Genomic DNA, 22678 nt, shown 5'->3' on the forward strand with positions numbered 1-22678 from the left:
TTAGCATTGGGTGCCGTGCAAAGATGTCCCTCTCAGTACTGACTTAGCTGTCCTCCACAAATTTTTACATGTGCTTTGACTTTTATCCAGTTCAGTGTGGTTTTTAAAATTACCCTTGAGACTTCCTCTTTGACTTTCTATAGAAGTTTGTTGTATATCTGCCAATTGCTAGGTTTTCCTTTTTTCTTTGTCATTGGCTTGTAGTTTGAGTCAATAGTAGTTGAAGATCATACTCTATGTAATTTCATTTTTAAAAAATTCATTGAGGTTTACACTAGGCCCCAGACTAGAGTCTATTTTGGTGTATATTCTGTGGGTACTTGAATATGTAGCCTACCTAGCTGGGTAGAACACTCTAAAAACCTTTACTAGACTGTGGAGTCTTTCTCCACCCTCATAGATTTTCTTTTAAAAAATTTTTTTAAGATTTATTTATTTATTCCCTTTTGCTGCCCTTGTTGTTTTATTGTTGTAATTATTATTGTTGTTATTGATGTCATCGTTGTTGGATAGGATAGAGAGAAATAGAGAGAGGAGGGGAAGACAGAGAGGGGGAGAGGAAGATAGACACCTGTAGACCTGCTTCACTGCTTGTGAAGTGACTCCCCTGCAGGTGGGGAGCTGGGGCTCAAACCGGGATCCTTACATGGGTCCTTGCGCTTTGCGCCACGTGCGCTTAACCTGCTGCATTACCGCCTGACTCCCCCTCATAAATTTTCTAATTGTCCTGTTAGTGACTGAGAGAGGAATTTTGGCATCTCCAGTCATAATCATGGACTTGGCCTGTTCCTCCTTTCAGTAACACAATAGACCATGTTGTGGCTGTCACCGCATCTAGTATGGACAGCACTAGAAGAGTAGGAAAGCCTATTGAATTTCTCTGTTTCTCTCTTACTGTGCTTCTTCCTGATGTGTCCTTCCTTTACTGTTTCCTTTCTGTTCTCAGAGCTGTCTTTGGCCCTGTCTTCAGCATCGGTCTGCTGAGGACATGCTGCAGTTCCCTGTGAGAATACCTGGGTTTTCCTTTGTTATCATTGGTAGAGGTGGGAATCCAGGTGCCTTTCTCTTCTTTCCTTGTGGAGAGGGAGGTCTCGTTTCCACTGGGAGGGTGGGAGTGCCAGCTCTGCCATGGTGGAAGGGGACAAGGGGTGACATCATAGCAGGCAAGTCCAGGCCTCCTGCTTGGGCCTTACTTCTGGGGTGGGGACAGCTCTCAGTTTTGTCTGTGGTATTTGGCTGGAGTAGGACAGAGATTCTGGACATTTTTCTTTCTTGCTAGGATGTCTCTTACACAGTCCTTTAACTCAGCTCCAGATCTGATATATAGATGAGAAAACAGGTCCCAGGAAGCCCACATACTGACTACAGACCTCATTTCTATAGTCCTGAGGTCTCTAACCAGTAGGAATCACTACCTTTCAGCTCATTTGTGGGGGGGGGGGCAATGAAAAAAATCTCATTTGCTTTATAGATAACATGCAGGGCTTGTCATTGATTTTAGCAAGAAGAGTAAGGAAATGTACAGCCTGGAAATGAAAGTTTCTCTTTACTCTTTCTTTTTGAATTCTGATAGTTTAAAACTTTAATTTAATTTTGATATTATTATTATTTTTATTGCCACCAGGATTATTGCTGGGGTTTGATCCTGCACGACAAACCCAGTGCTCCCAGTGGCTACTTTTTTCCTTTCTATTTTATTTGATAGGTCAGAGAGAAATTGAGAGAGGAGGGGGAGCTAGAGAGGGAGAGAGACAGAGAAACACCTGCAGACTTGCTTCACTGCATGTGAAGCTTCCCCCTGCAGGTGGGGAGTAGGGATTCAAACCCAGGTCCTTGCTCATAGTAACATGTGTGCTCAACTGGGTGTACTACTGCCTAGTCCTTTATTAAAAAAAAGTTTTACTAGTGGTTACAAGATTATATGATGGCAGATTTAGTTTGGTGGAGGTGGCTGCTGCTGCTTCTTCTCCTCTTCCCTCTCCTCCTTCTCTTCCTGCTCCCTGCTTCTTCTTCTGTTCAATTTTCTATATTCCACATATGAGTGAAACTCCAGTAGTTGTCTTTATGTCTTCATGTTACTAAGCGTAATCTCCTTCAGTTCCATCCATTTTGTCCCAAAGGACACAATATCATCTCCTTCAGTTTCAGAGTAGCAGTCCACTGAATATAGTTCCCATAACTCCTTTATTCAGTCATCTGTCTTTTTGTTCTTCTCTCCCCCTTCCCTTTTCTTGCTCCAAATCTCATCTCTTTTAATTACCTTTTCTCTTTCTTTTCTTCTCTCCTCTCCTTTGTATGGGCAATATGCATGTTAAGATCGTGGGTTCCAGCCTGAAAAGTCCAGCTATGCCCATGTGGCTCAGTCTTATGGAAATTCAGTCCCCTCATCTGTAAAATGGGCATAAGCTTAATACCAAATTCAGAGGGCTGTTAGAAAGTTTCAGTGACACAGTAAAATAAAAATAACAATCTGAGAATGTACCTGCCAAGCCCAGGAGCACTTTGAGGGTCTTGCTATTTACTGTTCTAAGCAATAAATAGACTGGAGGAAACTGTGGGCAGGACTGTGGAGTGTTGGGTTCAGGTTTCCTTGATAACAAGAAGAAAGCAGTGTTGGACCTTCTGTCCCTCTCGATTTTTTTTTTTTGCCTCAGGGTTATTGCTGGGGCTTGGTGCCTGAACTATGAAGTCCACTGCTCCTGGAGGCCATGTTTTCCATTTTGTTGCCCTTGTTGTTACCTTTGTTGTTGTCGTTATTATTATTGTTGTTGTCATTGCCTCTGTTGTTGTTGGTTAGGACAGAGGAAAATTGAGAAAGGAAGGGAGACAGAGAGAGGGAGAGAAAGACAGACACCTGCAGACCTGCCTCACCACTTGTGAAGTCACCCCTCCTGCAGGTGGGGAGGTAGGGGCTCAAACCAGGATCCTTGCGCAGGTCCTCAAGCTTCATATTATGTGCACTTAACCCACTGTGCCACTGCCTGAACCCTCTCCTTGATTCTTTATCTGATCATGTCAAGGTGGCATTGTTTATCAGGGGGCTTCCTGTCCCAATCCCCAATGGTGCTGAGTAGATTTTTGCCACCTCAAAGTCCCAGAGAGGTGGAAGGGGTAGAATGCTCCCCCCAACACACACACTGAGAAGGGGTATTAGCATTAGTGTCAGGGAAGGGGTGGGCAGGATATGTAGAGGAAAGAGTTCGAGAGCCAAAGAGCATTCTTTTCCCCCTTTCCTACCAAGGTATTGCCGATTACATAACTCGGTGCAAACAGGCCATCGGGAAATTTGAGTCTCTTGTCCATCAGATTCATAAGAACGCAGATGACATCTCTTCCAGGCTCACCTTAATCGAGTCCGTAAATCTCTTTAAATATCCAGCAGCGAAAAGCGAGGAGGAACTCCCAGGTAGGTTCAGTGTCTTGTTTCTTTCCTTGTGGACACCACCCTCTTTCCAAGCTCACCACATGTTTCCCCCACAGGCGTGAAGGAGTTCTTTGAGCACATCGACCTAGAGCGGGCCAAGGACATGGACCACATGGTCAGGTGGTACCTCGCCATAGGGCCTCTGCTGACCAAAGTCGAGGGCCTGGTGGTCCAGACCAACACGGGCATGGCCCCCAAGCTGGCCTCCTACTATGAGTACTGGGAAAACAGGATCTATGAGGTCCTGACTAAGCTCATTCTCAAGTAAGCTGAGCCTCATGTTGTGTGTTTTTATTTTATTCTATTTTATTTTTATTTATTAGAGACAGAAATCAAGTGGGAAGGGAGAGATAGAAGAACAGAGACAGAGAGATACCTGCAGGCCTGCTTTACCACTCATGAATCTTTCTCCCTGCAGGTGGGGACTGGGGGGTTGAACCCAGATCCTTGTATATGCTAATATGTATGCTCAGCCAGGTGTGCCCCACTCGGCCCCCATGCTGTGTGTTTTGAGGACAGTGTGTGTGTGTGTGTGTGTGTGTGTGTGTGTGTGTGTGTGTGTATGTGTGTAAAAAGAAGAGCATCCCTCACCTGTGGACAGCTATAGGGGACAGCCTGTGGGGTCTAGAGGGCAAAGCAGCTGGACCGGAAGTCTACTCTCAGGTGGAGGGTCCTTGTGGGAGGAGAGATGACTTTCCTAGTGTTAAGGCTCATGCTGCCTCAAGCCTCTGGCATTCAGCAAAGGAAGTCACCCCTCACCCCATGTCAGTGGCCCCGAGGACAGACAGTCGCCGCAGGACAGCATAGCTCTAAATCTATTTTCTTTTTTTTAAATATTTATTTATTTATTTTTCCCCTTGTTGTTTTATTGTTGTAGTCATTATTGTTGTTGTTATTGATGCCTTCGTTGTTGGATAGGACAGAGAGAAATGGAGAGAGGAGGGGGAGACAGGGAAAGAGAAAGATAGACACCTGCAGACCTGCTTCACCGCTTGTGAAGCGACTCCCCTGCAGGTGGGGAGCCAGGGGCTTGAACTGAGACCCTTATGCCAGTCCTTGTGCTTTGCGCCACCTGTGCTTAACCGCTGCGCTACCGCCTGACTCCCTAAATCTATTTTCTACATTTGGATTTCTTATCATTGCTTCTTAGACTTAAAATATTTTATTTAGTTTAGTGAGAGAGACACAGAGAAAGAGAAAGGGAGGCAGAGAGGAAGGGCGGGAGGAAGAGAGAGAGACACACACTATAGCACTGCTCAGCTCTGGCTTATGGTGGTGCTGGAGATTGAACTTGGACTTCAGAACCTCAGTCATATAAGTCTTTTGCAGAACCATTATGTTGCCTCCCCAGCCCAGACTGAGAGCACTGGGCTGTCTGGAGACAGAGTGAGCAAGCCAGGGAAAGTGTGTTAAACATTTCAAACACTTCCTCTGGCTGCCCTAGGGGCTACTGGATTGGGTTGGGGGGAGAGGGGAAGCAGGGGAACAGGTTTGGAGGCTAAGGAAGGCTTCCACCCCAGAATGTCTGGCCAGATTCGACCATCCCAGAAAGAACCAAGCAGGATGGGCCGGGCAGAACAAGTGTGTGAATGCTCATTTTTCCTGGATCATAGTTAAACAGCTTTGGGAAGTCATCATAATAACATAAGGCTCTTCCAACAACAGAAAGCAACTTCCCCAAAGTAGAAACAAACTGCTTGTAAAACACAGGCTCACAAATACATACATAATAAAACCCACCCTGGGCTGTTGCTCACAACCCCAGACTGGGTTCTTCCTTATGGTAGGCATTATACTTGTGACTTTGTGGTGCTCATCCTTGTCATTGTATTTCACTCCGGTGAGGACTGGGTCTTATTATATTAATAATAATTATTATTTTTATTAACCCCTTTTTAGGAATTTGCAGTCTTTCAATTCCTTAGTTCTTGGAAATGTCCCTTTGTTCCAAACGGAAACCATTCTGACTGCACCAGAAATCATCCTGCACCCCAACTCAACGGAGATCGACAAAATGTGTGTCCACTGTGTCAGGAACTGCGTGGAGGTCACCAAGGTAATGGCAGAAACGTCTGTATTGTGTCACTGATGACTTGTTGGGCTGGTGACCAAGGAGGTGACTCGTGCAGGCTCCCCTTCAGTCCAGTCTAGTTTCATCTCTCTCTCTCTCTCTTTTTGTAAATATGGAACCTACTGCTGTATTCATTTCCACCATGGGAAGTGAATGGCTATTGTTATTTAAAAAGTTAGCCTTTTTTGCCCCACCTACAGGGGGAAAGCTTCACGAGTGGTAAAGCAGTGCTGCAGGTGTCTCTCTGTCTCTTCCTCTCTATCCCCCTCCTTCCCTCTTGATTTCTGGCTGTCTCTATCCAAATAAATAAAGATAATAAAAATTAAAAAACAAACAAAAAAGAGTCTTTTTAGCACAGTGTGCAATTTCAGATCTCAGTGGCACGAAATAGTAAACCGTGGTTCTAGAGGCTAGGTTCTGCTGGGTGGTTCTTCTAGTCTTAGCTGTGCCCACTCACTGGTGTAGCAGCCGTAGCCTCTGTGACATAGCGATGATTGACTGGCTGCTGACTGGGGGCTGTGGGTTCTCCTTGGCTCATTCCTCTGGTGGGTGCATGGTGTCAAGAGTATGAGAGCAGAAGTTGGAGGTGTATTTGAGCCCTTGGTTTGGACTTTTCACAATGTCACTTCTGCCACTTTCTATGTTGGTAAAGTCAAATCTCAAAACTAGGCAAGAGTGGGGTTGGGGGAGACTTGTCTCTTGATGGAAAGAACAAAGTATTATTGTCACTTTTGCAAGTACATTGATAGTGTGGTTTCCATTACTAGCAAGATTTTAAAAAATTTCTTTATTGGGGAATTAATGTTTTACAGTTGACAATAAATACAAGTTTGTACATGCATAACATTTCTCGGTTTTCCATATAATAATACAACCCCCACTAGGTCCTCTGTCATTCTTCTTGGACCTGTATCCCCCCCTCCACCCAGAGTCTTTCACTTTGGTGCAATACACCAACTCCAGTTCAGGTTCTACTTGTGTTTTCTCTTCTGATCTTGTTTTTCAACTTCTGCCTGAGAGTGAGATCATCCCATATTCATCCTTCTGTTTCTGACTTATTTCACTTAACATGAATTTTTCAAGGTCCATCCAAGATTGGCTGAAAACGGTGAAGTCACCATTTTTTTTTTTACAGCTGAGTAGTATTCCATTGTGTATATAGACCACAACTTGCTCAGCCACTCATGTGTTGTTGGACACTTGGGTTGCTTCCAGGTTTTGGCTATTCCAAATTGTGCTGCTAAGAACATATGTGTACACAGATCTTTTTGGATGGAAGTGTTGGGTTCCTTAGGATATATCCCCAGGAGAGGAATAACTAGCAAGATTTATAGCACTAATTTACACACAGGAAGTAAATAGATACTAAAGCACCATTTCCCCTCTCTGATTCTGTCTTGGCAGCATTTCGTCCGATGGATGAATGGCAGCTGTATAGAATGCCCTCCTCAGAGGGGGGAGGAAGAAGAGCTTGTCGTCATAAGCTTTTTCAGCGATGTTTCTCAGAATCCTCAGATCATTGAACAAGCTGTGATGATCCCCCAAAATATCCACAGGATTCTGGTCAGTCTGATGAAGTACCTACAGAAGTGGAAGCGGTATCGACCTCTGTGGAAGTTGGACAAAGCCATTGTGATGGAGAAATTTGCCTCCAAGAAACCTCCTTGCGTGGCCTATGATGAAAAGCTGCAGTTCTACTCCAAGATCGCCTATGAGGTCCTGCGACACCCCCTGATTAAGGACGAGCACTGCATCCGCCTGCAGCTGGAGCCTCTGGCAAGCACAGTGCAGGAGAACGCCAAGTCCTGGGTGACCTCGCTGGGCAAGCTTCTCAATGACTCAGCCAAGGAGGAGCTCAACAATCTCTACGAGGAGATGGAGGTGGGGCAGCGCGAGAACCGCTTTCCACGGAAGTCGGGGCTTCCTTTGGCACTATTTTGTCCCCATGTATTTCGTGTCTTTTTCTAGCTGCTGACCAAAAACCTGAAGAAGAGCCCCAACACCCTTGAAGATCTTAAGTTTGTTCTGGCAACAATCGCAGAAATCAGGAGCAAGTCTCTAGTCATGGAGCTGCGGTACCGGGATGTCCAGGAGCGCTACCGTACCATGGCCATCTACAACCTCTTTGTGAGTCAGCTCTGTCCCCTCCAGCATGTTACACCTGGGTTGGCTCACAGAGACCCTGTTCAGAACTCTTTCTCAGACAGACTGGCGTGATTTGCTCATGACTTTGAGCAATTCAGTATGGATGTCTGGCAACGCTCATGGTCGATTAGAATAGTGAACGTGTAGAGTTGATGGTTTGGTTTTTTTTTTTTCCTTTTTCTCCAGAGTCATCGATGGGGCTCAGTGCTTACACTATGAACCCAGTGCTCCTGGAGGCCGTCTTTCCCACTTTGTTGCCTTTGTTGTTACCCTTATTGTTGTTGTTATTATTATTATTTGCCTCCGGGGTTATTGCTGGGGTTCGGTGCCTGTACCATGAATCCACTGCCTCTGGGGGCCATTTCCCCCACCTTTTTGTTGCCCTTGTTGTTGTAGCCTTGTTGTGTTTATTGTTGTTGTTCATTGTTGGATAGGACAGAAAGAAATGGAGAGAGGAGGGGAAGACAGAGAGGGGGAGAGAAAGATAGACACCTGCAGACCTGCTTCACCGCCTGTGAAGTGACTCCCCTGCAGGTGGGGAGCCGAGGGCTTGAAACCGGATCTTTACGCCGGTCCTTCCACTTCATGCCATGTGCGCTTAACCAGCTGTGCTACCGCCCAACCCCCTACCATTATTATTTTTGCTATTGCTGTTGTTGGGTAGGACAGAGAAATGGAGAGAGATGGGGAAGTCAGAGAGGGGAAGAGAAAGATAGACACCTGCAGACCTGCTTCACCACTTGTGAAGTGAGCCCCCTGCAGGTGGGGAGCTAGGGGCTCGAACCAGGATCCTTTTGCCAGTCCTTGCCCTTCACGTCATATTTGCTTAACCCAGTGTGTTACTGCCTATCCTGTCTGTATGACTCTTGGTTTCAGTCCATTGACTTGTAATTGCCTGTGATTGAGATCCAGATGTTGACAGGACCGACTGGAGGAAATTGGAGACATTGGACGCTGTGATATTTCACTGGAGGAGTCTTGTTTTTACTTCTGAAAGGCAGCATTAACAAGTCAAGATTATCTTATTTTAACTAAAAAATTAAGTTGATTTTCAGCTGGATTAAGAAGCAAAACTTAAATTAATTTTTTAAGTCATCTCCAGGGTTCACTGCTCCAGGTTGGCTTCTCCAGGCAGAAAAAGAGACAGAGACAGAAGGAGAGAAACCACAGAACCAAAGCTTCTTTCAGTACATTTGGGAGCTGGGCTCAAACTGGGGTCTGCACATAGCAAAGCAACACATTACCGAAGTGAGCTGTTTTGCTGGCCTGATATGAGTTTTGTTTTATAAGGGTTTGTCTCTCTTAATTCAAATAACTGTCCTGGGGCTGGTGAAATAGATCAGTTGGACAGTGCGCTGCTTTGGACATGCATGATCAAGGTGCAGGCTCAGTCCTCTCACCACATTGAAGTAAGCTTCAGGGCTGTGTCCTCTTTCACTCTCCCCCTCTGCCTTTTACACACACTCTCTCTTTAAATAAATAAATAAATAAATATATGTATATGTATATATAATTTTAATTTAAATATTTAATTTAAAACATTTATTTACTTACTAATAATAAGGAGAGAAGAAGAGAACCAGAGCATCCCTCTGGCACATGTACTACCAGGGATTGAATTAACTCAGGACCTCATGCTTGAGAGCCCAGTCCTTTATCCGCTGCACCACTTCCAGAGCCACTCAGGAAATTGTTAAAAATTGGTTCACCAGATGGGGAGATAGGATTATGATTATACAAGGAGACTCAGGGAGAGAGAGAGAGAGAGAGAGAGAGAGAGAGAGAGAGAGAGAAAGAAAGAAGTTGTCCAAAGCATGTAACCAGCGGTTACCAAAAATACCCTGGGCCAGAAATTTTCATTCTAAATTGATGATCAACTACTGCTTGTCCCCCTCCCCCTTCTTTTCTCTTTATCAGCCTTCTGATACGGAGAAAGAACTGGTGGACAAGATTGAGAGCATGTGGCTAAACCTGTTCAATGACTCGCTGAATGTGGAGCATGCCCTTGGCGGCATAAAGAGAACTTTCACAGAGGTACCCTTAGGCTCGTGTTTCCTGAATATAGACGAAAAACGTAACAGCCATCATGCTCAGTCTATGCAACCCTGTTTTCCACAGATCACCCGAGGTGAGATACTGAACTTCAGACAGCAGATAGAGGACTTTGCAAAGCACTTCTATCTCGAAGGCCCTGGCTCTGTTGGTGAAGATCTTGATAAAGGTAAGGATGTTCACCTTGACTCGGGGCGGCTGAGCAGCCTCACTCATGGGTGTTGTGGCCAGTAGTCACTGTGCTGTGATTTAAAGCTCCGCTGTTTGTTTTGTTTTAATTCAAATGCTCTTCTTGGGTCACTTCAATGGCCTCACATATGAAAAGTGAGGTCAATTCGAGTTTTTCACTGGACACTTCCTGTGTGAAGGCTCTGAGGAACGTGCCATCGAGCAGGGTTCACCATGGTAGAGACAAAGGTTCCTACTGTAGCTCAGAGCTCGTAAACCCCAGCTTCTTCCTTTATCAACTCAGTCTCTCGTCCTTCAGACCCTCCTGTCATTCCTAGAGAGTTCTTCTATGAGTTTAAGTCCTTGACTGCTTCATTTATGCCTTCTGCTCTTCAAAGGACACAGGTCAAAAAATGTCATGCTTCCTGATCTAAAGTTATACCACAGAGCTGATATAATCAAAACAGCCTGGCACTGGAACCAAAATAGACACACAGACAACAGAGTAGAATTGAAACCCCAGAAATAAGTACTCACACCTATGGACAACTTAACATGGAGAAAGGAGAGTCTCTTCAGTGAATGGTGTTGGGAGAATGGGGCTGAAATGTACAGACAAATGAAACAGGACCACCACAGATCACCACGCACACAGTCAGCTCCAAATGGACCCAAAGGCGGAAAAGATGAAATCATTAAAATCCTTCTTTCAAGCAGAATTTGATAATTGTCACGAAGTTTATGCAAAGTAGAGGCTGCTAGAAATTTAGAAGAAACGGGCCACTGATTTTGCTGCTCAGAACTGGCACCTGGAAGAGGGGGCATCCATGAAGACTGTGATGCAGGCAGGCCACCGGAGTTGGCAGGGTTGTGGCAGGGGACGGGGAGTGCAGTTGGGGTGTTGTGATGCCAGCATTATGAAGCCCTCATGGGCTGACTGGGATGGGTGCTGCAGACCCAGTTGAGGTCAATTTAGAGCCATGAAATAGCCTCATTCTCCTGGTGCTGCCAGTTGTCCGAGCCTGACCACATGAGTTTGAATCTTGCTTCTGTCACTTCCTAGTTCCATGAACGTGGGTAAGCCTCCCAGCCAAACTTCCATGCCTGTGGTGGCTGTGCACACCCCCTGCCTCCCACCCCTGGAAATTCTGAACACTCAGCATTTGGTGGGGAGGACACAGTTGCTATCCTGTGATCTGTTTGTGTCATTATCTCAGCAGACTGGGCTGCTTTGTTGCCCTTGGTGACAGGCACACAGGGAGGTGATGGATCCTATCTGCTGGGGACACAGGTGACAATCTCTGTCAGCCTAGTCAACCCCAGCTAGACTTACTCCAGGCCTCCACATTGGGGCTGCTCCTGTTTCCAGAAAGAACAGTCATTTCCCAGCACTTGGCCTGGGGAGCCACATCAGGCCCATGGTCAGCTTCAGACATCCTAACCTGCTCCAGGCCCCCTGCTCCGTCCAACTTGAAGCCACCTCAGTAGAGGAGGGTGCATCTGCAGGAGCTTCAAGGCCAGCTGATTCACCCAGGCTTCTGGGCCCTTCTGTCTCCCCCCTTGCCCATTCTTCCTCTTGTGACTGTCATAGATTCTGGTTGGTATTTAACAAAATAGTATCTGGGAGGGCCAGAAGGTTGGCTCACCTGGTAGAGTGTACACGCTGCCATGCTCAAGGACCCGGCTTTGAGCTCCTGGCTACCACAGGGAACCCCTACAAGGTGTGAGCTTCATGAGTGGTAGAGCCATGCAGTGGTGTTTATCTTCTTTGTTTATTTCTTTTATCTCCCTCTGCCTTTCACCTTCTATCTAGAAGGATGAAAAAAATGGCTGTCAGGAGTGGTGGAATCTTTTTTCACTGAGCCCTGGTGACAAACAAAATAACAAGATCTCACAGGCTTGGGAGATAGAATGCACACTTTACTCTTGTTGAGGACCTGGGTTTGAGCACCATGCAATGGGGAAGGTTCATGAACAGTAGAGCAGTGCTGTAGTATTTCTCCTTCTCTCTTTCTCTCTCTCTCTCCATGTCTCACACCCTCTATCTTAAGAGAGAGACTTCAGGGAGCCATGGAATTTTTGTAGGCACAAATAAACAATAAAAAAATATGCACGTGAACAAAGCCCATGACACTTTAGAAATAGTTGAAGGAGGCTGGGCAGACAGCATGATGGTTATGCAAACACCCTTCATGCCTAAGACTCTGAGGTCCCAGGTTCAGTCCTTAGCACCACCATCAGCCAGAGCTGAGCAGTGTTCTGGCCTCTTTCTGTATGTCTTTCTCTCTGTATCTCTCTCTCTCTTTCTTTCATTAAAATAATACAATAAATAAGACATTATAAAAAGAGATAATTGGAGGATTATGCTGACTTGGTACAAACTGGAGGGAAATCAGGGTTGCTGTTTCAAAATGGGAGGGTTTCTAAGGCCCCAGTGGAGGGACTGAGTCAGTGGCAGGATGAGAGGTCTGGCAGATTGGGAGAAGCTGTGGGGAGAGGCATGTGGTAGGAGGGGGTGGCGTCCATAGCTGCATTCCAGCCCTGGCCTAGATTTCCCTAGATTTCCCCAGGGGGGTCTCAAATCACCCCATGACCTGATGTCCAGGTCTAGCAGGTCTGCACTGCTCCAGAGGGAAGTCTGGACTTTGAGATTAAAACCACCATCCTGGGATGCTATTGTGCCCTCTGGGGCTGTGGGGGGAATCACTTAATAAGAGGTGGCTAAGGAGACAGACTTTCCTAATGGGAGCAGCAGGCAGGTGGGGGTTTGCAGGTATTAACTGGAGCTAGATAAAGTTGGGTCATGGTAGACTGTCTTCTCAGATAGTGACTCTGGGTGAAATGATGATTTATGCATCTTTTGGGGTCTTTATTTATTTAAACAAACCCCCTTCTTTTTCAAATTGTTTTTTAATTTATACATTTATTTATTGGATAGAGACAGAGATAAATTGACAGGGCAGAGGGAGATAGAAAGGGAGAGAAACAGAGAGACATCTTCAACACTGCTTCACCACTTACGAAGCTTCCTCCACTGTATGTGGGGACCAGGGGCTTGAGCCTAGATCCTTGTGCATTATAATATGTGCACTCAACCAGGTGCACCACCATCTAGCCCCTCAGCCATGCTTTCTTATTTGATTTTGTACCATCTGTCTGTCTGTCTGTCTACCAGGTATAGAACATTTAGCCACTTACGAGAAAGACCTGGCAAAGCATGAGAAGAACCGCCAAGAGCTGGCCAATGCCGAGAAGCTCTTTGACCTCCCGATCACAATGTACCCAGAGCTGCTCAAGGTGCAGAAGGAGATGAATGGGCTAAGGCAGATCTACGACCTCTACGCAGGACTCAAGGTGAGCACAGAAGCTCTGGCTCAGTCTCAAAAGGTGGGATGGGCAGGAGGCAAGAATTAGTTGGACCTAGAGGTAGACATCGGCCCACACTGCAGTGTTCCCAAGCTTGGGTGGATGGCAGAGATTCTCATTTCCACTCCTGGGAGGAGGGGAAGGGAAGTCTGCTAATGGGGGCTGGCTTCCCATTTGGGGTGACAAGAACATTCTGGAACTGGAGAGTGATGTGTCTGACATCATGAATATACTTGATGCTGTCACATCCTCCATTTTAAGATGGTTAAAATGCCCAGGGAGAGCTCAGCAGTTGAGTACAGGACTTGCATGCACGAGGTCGCAGGTTTGATCCCTGGCACCACCATCTTCCAGAGGGAGAGAACTGAGAGGTGCTCTGGAGGGTGCACCCTCCCTCCTTCTCTCTTTAAGCCTTTTGGCTGGTGTTTAAGAGCCTTTCTTTGTGAAGCTGAGGTCAGTGTGTGTGTGTGTGTGTGTGTGTGTGTGTGTGTGTGTGTGTGTGTGTGTAACCTTTTAAAAGATGTGAGAATGACCAAGAGTGCAGGACTGACTAATGGTTGACAGATTCATCTCTCACATGCTTCCAGGCTGCCAAAGAAGAATGGTCCCAGACCCTCTGGATCAACCTGAACGTGCAGTTTCTTCAGGAAGGAATTGAAGGTTTCCTCAAGAACCTCCGGAAGCTCCCCCGGCAGGTCCGGAGCCTATCAGTAGCCTACCACCTGGAGATGAAGATGAAGGCATTCAAAGACTCGATCCCTCTACTCCTCGACTTGAAACACGAGGCTCTGAGAGACAGGTGCGTTCTGCTGTCTGCCAGTCGGCGTGGAAGCACAGAGAAGCTTTGACTCAGAAATGTCTGTTAAGTTTTGCTGACAAGAAGCAAGGTTTCAACAGCAACACAGGGGGCTAGAAATGTACACATAATATTTCTGTAATACTGTGTCTCCACCAAGTTTCCACACAGTTAGCAACTGCACAGAGTCTTCTATTTAAAATAAACTAACCCTGGGGCTGGGCAGTGTTGGACCCAGTTAAGCACATACATTACCATATGTGAGAGCCTGGGTTCGAGCTCACCCCCCACTCCCTAAGTGCAGGTGGTAGCTTCACAAGTATTGAAGCAGTTCTGCATGTTTCTCTTTCTCTATGTCTACCTCTCCAATCCCAAATTTCTGCCTGTCTTATCAAATAAGAAAGAAAAAAAGATAAATGAAGAAGAAAGAGAAAGAGAAAAAAAGGAAAAATGGCAGTGGATTCATCATGTAGGTATGAGTCCCAGTGATAACCCTGGTAACAATAACAATAAATAAATAAATAATAAATAACCCTCCAAACTTGTTAGATATAAAGGACTATATATAGTTGTTTGCTTGAGGTTTAAAAAAGTATTGCAGGGGGCCAGGAAGTGGTAGAACTCATTTTTTTTTTAAGTGTTATCACTGGGGCTTGGTGCTGGCACTACAAATCCACTGCTCCTGGAGGACATGTTTATTGGACAGGACAGAGAGAAATTGAGAGGGGTGGGGGAAGTAAAGAGGGAGAGAGAAAGATAGATACCTGCAGACCTGCTTCTCAGCCTGTGAAGTATCCCTCCTACAGGTGGGGAGCTGGGGGGGAGTGTCTTAAACCCAGATCCTTGTGCAGGTTGTTGTGCTTATGTGTGCTTAACCAGGTGTGCCACCGTCTGGCCCCCAGAACTAACACTTTATCATGCCTGAAGACCCATGTTTGAATCCTGTGCCACCATATCAGATCACCATGCAATGGGAGAATTTCATGAGTAGCGGAATGGTGCTATGCTGTCTGTCTGTCTGTTCCTTTATCTTTACCTTCTAGCTGGGAAAAAAAAAAAAAAGTCTGCAGAGAGCAGTGTATGTAGATAAATGAAGCTTCAGAGAAGTCCTGGCAGGGAAGAGAAAAAAAGATATAAATAGTGGGGCCGGGTGGTGGCACACCCAGTTGAGTGCACATGTTACAATGCACAAGGACCTGGGTTCAAGCCCCCAGTCTCCATCTGCAGGGGGAAAGCTTTGTGAGTGGTGAAGCAGGGCTGCAGGTGTCTCTCTGTCTCTCTCCCTATCACCCTCTTCCCTCTCGATTTCTGACTGTCTTGTTCAATAAATAAATAAAGATAATAGAAAAATTTAAAAAGACATAAATAGTGAGAGGTTTCCATCAGCACCACCCCAAAGGCATCCACAGCCCTCTTGTCATTTAATATCTGAAATGTCGGTACTTCCCCTGTTTACCTGATTAGAAGAGTACTTGCATGTGTCCCCAGTTTAGGTTGCAGTTCGTTAGTGCTGGTAAGAGATGCTCAAGTAGGTGGGACTTGGGTCAGGGATGTGGCTTGGTAGTTGAGAACCTGCCTGGAGCATATGAGGCCCTGGGTTCAAACCCCAGCAGGACAGGTAAATAAGTAAACTAACAACTACATTAATGTCAATGCTCTTCCAGGCACTGGAAAGATCTTATGGAAAAAACAGGCATATTTTTTGAAATGACAGAGACATTCACCTTGGAGAACATGTTTGCCATGGAGCTGCACAAGCACGCAGATGTCCTCAATGAGATTGTGACCTCGGCAGTCAAGGAAATCACCATCGAGAAGGTGGGTCCTCTCAGCTGTGACACTGTCCAAAGCAAAGGGAGCTGCCTCTTGTGGTTCACAGAGGAAACCAGGGCTCTGGTGCCACTGGGTTTAAGTGGCCAGGAATTACTTGTTCTGAAAATAGCATTTACACTTTGGTTAAATTCATTCTTGATAATATTCAGTAGTTTTCCTTTTTTTTTTTAATTTCTTTATTGGGGGGATTAATGTTTTACATTTGACAGTAACTACAATAGTTTGTACATGCATAACATTTCTCAGCTTTCTGCATAACAATACAACCCCCACTAGGTCCTCTGTCATCCTTTTTGGACCTGTGTTTTCCCCCCACCCACCCCAGAGTCTTTTACTTTGGTGCAATATACCAACTCCAGTTCAGGTTCTACTTGTGTTTTCTCTTCTGATAATAGTTTTACTTTTGACTATTTTCTATTTAAAGCAATGATTGTTGCTCATGGTAGGACCTGAGGAAATTAACAAATTATTCTTGATTCCAGTCCCTGGAGAGAATTTTTTTTTTCTTTTTTTGTCTCCAGGGTTAATGCTGGGGCTCGGGTGCCTACACTATAAATCCACTGCTCCTGGAGGCCATTTTTTTCCTTTTGTTGCCTTTGTTGTTGGATAGGACAGAGAGAAATGGAGAGAGGAGAGGAAGACAGAGAGGGGGAAAGAAAGATAGACACCTGCAGACCTGCTTCACTGCTTGTGAAGCGACTCCCCTACAGGTGCACTAGTCCTTGCCATGTGTGCTTAACCCACTGTGCTACCACCCAGCCCCCTGTTGTTATTATTATATAGTTGTTATTATTATATATATGACCTAGAGAGGTAGCTCACCACAGAGTGTCTATGTTGCCACACATGCTGCTCAGGTTCAAGTCCCAGACCCACATGGAGGTACCATGGCATTGGAGGAAGCTCTGATGCTGTGATGGCTCTCACTCCCATTGTCTTTCTGTCTGAATGAAAAAGTGGCCTGGAATGGTAAAACTGCACATGCATAATGCCCTTCTCCCTCCCTCTCCCTCTCCCTTTCTCTCTCTTTCTTTCACACACACACACACACACACACACACACACACACACACACACACACACACACACACACACGCTTTTAGCTGGTGAGATAGCTCATTTGGGAATGTGCTTACTTTGTCATGCATAGCCCAGGTTCAAGCCTGCCTCCATCCATCTGTTCCCTGGTCCCCCGTGCTGGGCGCTGGGGGATGCTGCAGTGCTGTGTGGTCTCTTCCTCTTCCCCTCAGCCTCTCTTTTTCTGAAAAAGCTGACCCAGCATGCTGAACCCTGGCAACAGCAGAAATGTCTATATATGTATATTTTAACATATCCACACATGCTGCAAATGCTTGTATGTACGTACATATACCTATACACAGTAGAAACACATATTAATACACAGATATGCAACACACATGTCTGTACATACATATGTTCAACATAGAAACCTCCACCCACCCATGGACATAACCACAGTACACTTATACACATTCATACACACACGCGAACCTGTTACCTGTATGAATGTAAATACATTCACATCAGTAGATCTAGAGTGTTTTTTGAAATGCAGTCACAGATAGACATTTTCTACTCTAGATGTGTTTGCTTATTTCTGTGGGAGAGAGAGCAGAGTCTTGCTCAGCTCTCGCGCACAGTGGTGTCAGCGCTCAAACCTGACAGGCAAGTCCAGTGCATGACTAGCAAGCATGTCCCTGGCCTCAACCTTTCCTTTCCATATTGGCTTTCCTTTCTTTGTTTGTTTCTTAGTTTCCTTCTTTCTTTTTAGATTTTATTTATTTATTTTTTAATGTTTTTTTTTTTTTTTTTAGTATTTATTCCCTTTTGTTGCCCTGGTTGTTTTATTGTTGTAGTTATTATTATTGTTGTTATTGATGTCATCATTGTTAGATAGGATCAAGAAATGGAGAGAGGAGGGGAAGACAGAGAGGGGGAGAGAAAGACAGACACCTGCAGACCTGCTTCACTGCCTGTGAAGCTACTCCCCTGCAGGTGGGGAGCTGGGGGCTCAAACCAGGATCCTTATGTCAGTCCTTAAGCTTTGCACCACCTATGCTTAACCCACTGTTCTACCACACGACTCCGTCTTTTTAGATTGTATTTATTTTTCTTTTTAAATATTTCTTATTTATTTATTATTAGAGACAGAGATAAATTGAGAAAGGAGAGGGAGATAGGGAAAGAGATGGAGACCTGCAGCCCTGCTTCACCACATGTGAAGATTTCCCTCTGCAGATGGGGACAAGGGGCTTGAATCTGCATCCTTGCACACTATTGTGTATGCTTAACCAGGTGTGCCACCAGCTCACCTCCTGCTTTTCTTGGTTATCTGGGTAGTACACTGAGGGACAGATTCTCCCAAGCAGGCAGGGGACAGACTGCAACTGAGACCTTGATTTTGACCCCCTAGTTTCAGCCTCAGTGAAAGATGGGCAACATTCCTTAGCTCCGTCAGGTGCTCTGAGGGCTAAAGGGCATCAGTAGCGGGGAGCTAGCCTGGGCCTAGCAAGCGTGGGGACTCACCCAGAGCTTCAGTGGAGGAGTGGAGGAAGGCAAGCTCAGGGCGCTGTTGCTGGGCTGGGTTTTGTCTCTTTATTTTCCTCTTACCCTTCACCTCCCTTCCTCGATTCCCTCCCCACCTCTTCTTTCTGGCTTTTGGCATTCCTGAGGTTTGAACCTGGGACCTCCTGCATGTAAGTCTGACCAAGGTAGCGTGTTCCCAGTCCACACGCCTGAACCATCATCTCTGCATCCCTGACCAGGCTGTGAAGGAAATCCTGGACACGTGGGAAAATATGAAGTTCACTGTGGTCAAGTATTACAAAGGCACCCAGGAGCGAGGCTACATCTTGGGGTCTGTCGACGAAATCATCCAGTGCCTGGATGACAATACTTTCAACCTGCAGAGCATCGCAGGGAGCAGATTTGTGGGGCCTTTCCTGCAGACCGTTCACAAATGGGAGAAGACCCTGTCTCTGATAGGGGAGGTCATCGAGGTGAGAGAATAGATCGCGCCTAACAGCCCATTCGTAACAAGAAAGAGCCTGAACTGATACAATTAATCCCCTTTCATATATAGAAATGTATAGTCTTGCTTTATCTGGGGAGAAAGAATACATGACTAGAGGGGATAGGCTGAGTTTTGTTTTAGTGAGTGCATGTTTAACTGCCTGGAGATTTTTTTTTTAATCTTTATTGGGGGAATTAATGGTTTACAGTCAACAGTAAAATATAGTAGTTTGTACACGTGTAACATTTCTCAGTTTTCCACATAACAATTGTAACCCCTCTGGGTCCTCCTCTGTAATCCTGTTCCAGGACCTGAACCCCCACCCCCCACTCCCCACCTCCCACCACAGAGTTTTTTTTATTTTGGTGCAATACACCAACAGGAATTTTTTTTTTTTTTTCATTGTGTGTTTCATGGGTGGCGGAGAATGCTAAAGGTGTCTCTCTTCCACTCTCCCTATTTCTGTCTGTCTCTGTCATAAGAAAAAAAATTTTAAAGAAGAAATGTGTGTATGTTGGGCAGGGTACAATGGTGGCATACCTGGTGAAACAGTGCTGCAGATGTCTGTTTTTCTCTCTCCCTGTCTATCTCCCACTTCCCCTCTCTCTGCTTTTACTATTCTTTTTAATTTACTTTAGTGAGTGAGTGTGTGTGTGGGGGGGGTGAGAGAGCGAGGTTGGAGAGAAATATATAGAGAGAAAGATACAGAGAGAGACCACTACCCAGCTCTGGCTTATGGTGGTACTGGGGATAGAACCTGAGGCCTCTGAGTCTCAGGCAAGAAAGTCTTTTGCATGACCTTTATGCTGTCTCCCCAACGCCCTGCCCCACTTCCCTCTCAATGTCTGTTTCTGTCCAAAAAGAGAGAGAAAGGAAGGAAGGAAGGGAGGGAGGGAGGAAGGAAGGAAGGAAGGAAGGAAGGGAGGAAGGAAGGAAGGAAGGGAGGAAGGAAGGAAGGAAAGAAGGAAGGAAGGAAGAAAAAAGGAAAATAAAAATGACTGCTGGGAGCAGTGGATTTGTCATGCAGGCACCAAGCCCAAGTGATTACTGGCAATAAAAATATTTTACAAATATGTCTGTGGGGGGGCAAGAAAGAGAGGGGGGAGAGAGAGCTCAGAGCACTGTTCCACCGTTTCTGTGGTGCAGGGGCTTGTGTGCCCAGAACTCCATTCCTACAAAGCTGCTCTCTGCTGCTGAGCTGCCCACCCGATAGCCCCCAGGATTCCTAAGTCACTCTTTCCCCTGGCCCCTCTTCTCCTTCCAGGACATTTTTATCATCTCAAAAGAACATCCCCATCCCATCCAAAGCCATCACTGCCTGCTTTCCCCTTCCTCTACCTCACTGGCTTGTTTGCTGTTGATTTGCATTCACTTTCCTTGGGGTCTCTCATCTACGTGAGATCATATACCATGTGGCCTTTGTGTCTGATTTCTTTTTTTTTAATTAAAAAATTTTTTATTATCTTTATTTATTTATTGGATAGAGACAGTCAGAAATCGAGAGGGAAGGGAGGGATAGAGAGGGTGAGAGCCAGAATGACACCTGCAGCCCTGCTTCACCACTTGTGAAGCTTTCCCCCTGCAGGTGGGCATGTGTCTGATTTCTTACACTTTGCATTCTGTTCGGAACATGCCTCAGTGCTGTTTTTTTTTTTTTTTTGCCTCCAGGGTTATTGCTAGGGCTCAGTGGCTGCACCATCAATCCACTGCCCCTGGAAGCCATTTTTCCCCCTTTTTGTTGTTGTAGCCTCATTGTAGTTATTATCGTTATTACTAATGTTGTTTGTCGTTGGATAGGACAGAGAGAAATGGAAAGGGGAGGGGAAGACAGAGAGGAGGAGAGAAAGACAGACAGACACCTGTAGACCTGCTTCACCACCTGTGAAGCGACTCCCCTGCAGGTGGGGAGCTGGGGGCTCGAACCGGAATCCTGGCTCGAACCGGAATCCTTACGCCGGTCCGGTCCTTGCGCTTGGCACCACGTGTGCTTAACTCTCTGCGCTACCGCCCGACCCCCACTGTGTTAGTTTCTATAGCTAGGCACCTATCACTGCGTGGATGGAACGCTGCCTCCTGCGGGCCGGGCCTGTCATCTGCCGGCAGGGATGTGGACTGCTTTTTCCTGCTGGATGCTGCAAGTGATGCTGCTGGGAAGCATTTGTGTGTAGCCAACTGGAGCCCCCAACTCCCCCCTTTTTTGGGCACTTGGGTTATTATTTATATTTTTCTTTGTAGGCTACAAGATTGTAAGATCACAGTGTATAGTTCCATAACATACCCACCACCAGAGTTCTGTGTCCCTACCTTCCTACATCCCAGAGATAACCACTACAGTCCACACAAGTCTTAGAAACAGTGCTTACGGGGGCTAGGCGGTAGCGCAGTGGGTTAAGCGCACATGACGCAGAGTGCAAGGACTGGTGTAAGGATCCCACTTTGAGTTCCCAGCTCTCCCCCTGCAGGGGGGTCACTTTGCAAGCGGTGAAGCAGGTCTGCCAGTCTCTATCTTTCCTCCTCTCTGTCTTTCCCTCCTCTTCCGGGAGCCTGAAGGAAAGGGTCCCTGAAGGAAAGGGGGAGTCAGTGAGATGAATGAAGTGAGAGACACATCAGCTGTTTCAGGTGCGGGAGAGAGGCGTCTCTGTCCTCTGTCTGCAGAGGTTTATTATTTAAACACTTTTTGCCCAGATATAGTTGACATTATGTAAGATTATTTCCATTAACATCAAGGATACAGATGACATCATGTATAATTGTTTTCATTAACGTCAGGAATAACCTTAAACATTATTATTATTATTATTATAGGTCTGTTTTCTTTAGAGAGTTTCCTAGGTCTGGGGCATCCTGATCTCCCCTTAAAAGTTTCTTGGGTCTGGGGTAGTCTAAATCTACCCTTGAAAGTTTCCTTAGTCAGGAGTAGTCTAAATTTTTCCTTGAAAGTTCCCTTAAAATGACCAACTGTGTTTTGACCATCTCCCTGTTCTGACCTTCTGTATGAATAAACACCTTTCTCTGGAGCTAAGTCTAATAGCTTTTCTTCCTACATTCTTGGATGGGTCTAACTAGATCATAGTAGGATGTCCACCTAAAGAAACCCTCCACTGCAAAGCAAGCACACGCCATGGGGGCTCCTCCCTGGCCAGCCCCCGCACATATGAAAGTTCACCAACCTCTAGCCAACGAAAGTTCACTACCTCTACCCACACATCCCAACATTAGCTATTTAACTACACAGCCTACTACTCACCATGGATGCCTGCAAGTGAAAGCAGGGTGTTTGTGGGTGAGGGCAAGCAACAGGGCCTCTTATAACTAAATGAAGACCACAGTCTGTCACTCACACTATAAGCCACCCGTAATTCTGGCTTTTGGTCTGAGTCCAGCTGATTGAGAAGCTGTAGTGGTGATAAGTAGCTCTTTTTCTGAAAGCCTTTAAATGGGTACAGCAGCTTCTGCTCTTAGGCCATTTTAGTCTTGTTACACTCACTGCCATTAATTGTTGTCACAATGTATTTCCCCCAGGGATCTCCTTCTATTGTCCCCAGGTATTATTTGTGCATATCCAATATAGCCAATGGGTCTTTAAATGATCAATGTAAGGAAAAATGGCTTCAGTTTAGCCCAGGACTCCCCGCTTTGCAGTTAGCCCTGACCTGCTGGGGCTGTGCCATACAACAGGCCTGACTTTGCTCCCGCCACTCCTCTCTCGATCTCTCTCTGTTCTATTCAACAACAACAGCTATAACAACAATAATAATCACAACAAGGACAACAACAAGGGTAACAAAA

The 22678-nt window shown here is 45.8% G+C and overlaps 1 protein-coding gene across 1 annotated transcript in view; it reads left to right on the forward strand.

Annotated features, from left to right (window-relative positions):
* The window catches only part of DNAH10 (dynein axonemal heavy chain 10), a 131301-nt gene that overhangs the window by 31093 nt on the left and 77530 nt on the right, over positions 1-22678 (forward strand). Inside the window, exons 15-25 of the mRNA XM_060193269.1 lie at positions 3242-3406; positions 3481-3688; positions 5324-5480; positions 6900-7376; positions 7464-7622; positions 9558-9674; positions 9759-9861; positions 13036-13214; positions 13814-14025; positions 15687-15840; positions 18642-18875. Coding sequence (XP_060049252.1) covers positions 3242-3406; positions 3481-3688; positions 5324-5480; positions 6900-7376; positions 7464-7622; positions 9558-9674; positions 9759-9861; positions 13036-13214; positions 13814-14025; positions 15687-15840; positions 18642-18875 — 2165 coding nt within the window. The remainder of the gene's footprint in view (positions 1-3241; positions 3407-3480; positions 3689-5323; positions 5481-6899; positions 7377-7463; positions 7623-9557; positions 9675-9758; positions 9862-13035; positions 13215-13813; positions 14026-15686; positions 15841-18641; positions 18876-22678) is intronic.

This window comes from Erinaceus europaeus, chromosome 6 (genome assembly GCF_950295315.1).
Source record: "Erinaceus europaeus chromosome 6, mEriEur2.1, whole genome shotgun sequence".
NCBI lineage: Eukaryota > Metazoa > Chordata > Mammalia > Eulipotyphla > Erinaceidae > Erinaceus > Erinaceus europaeus.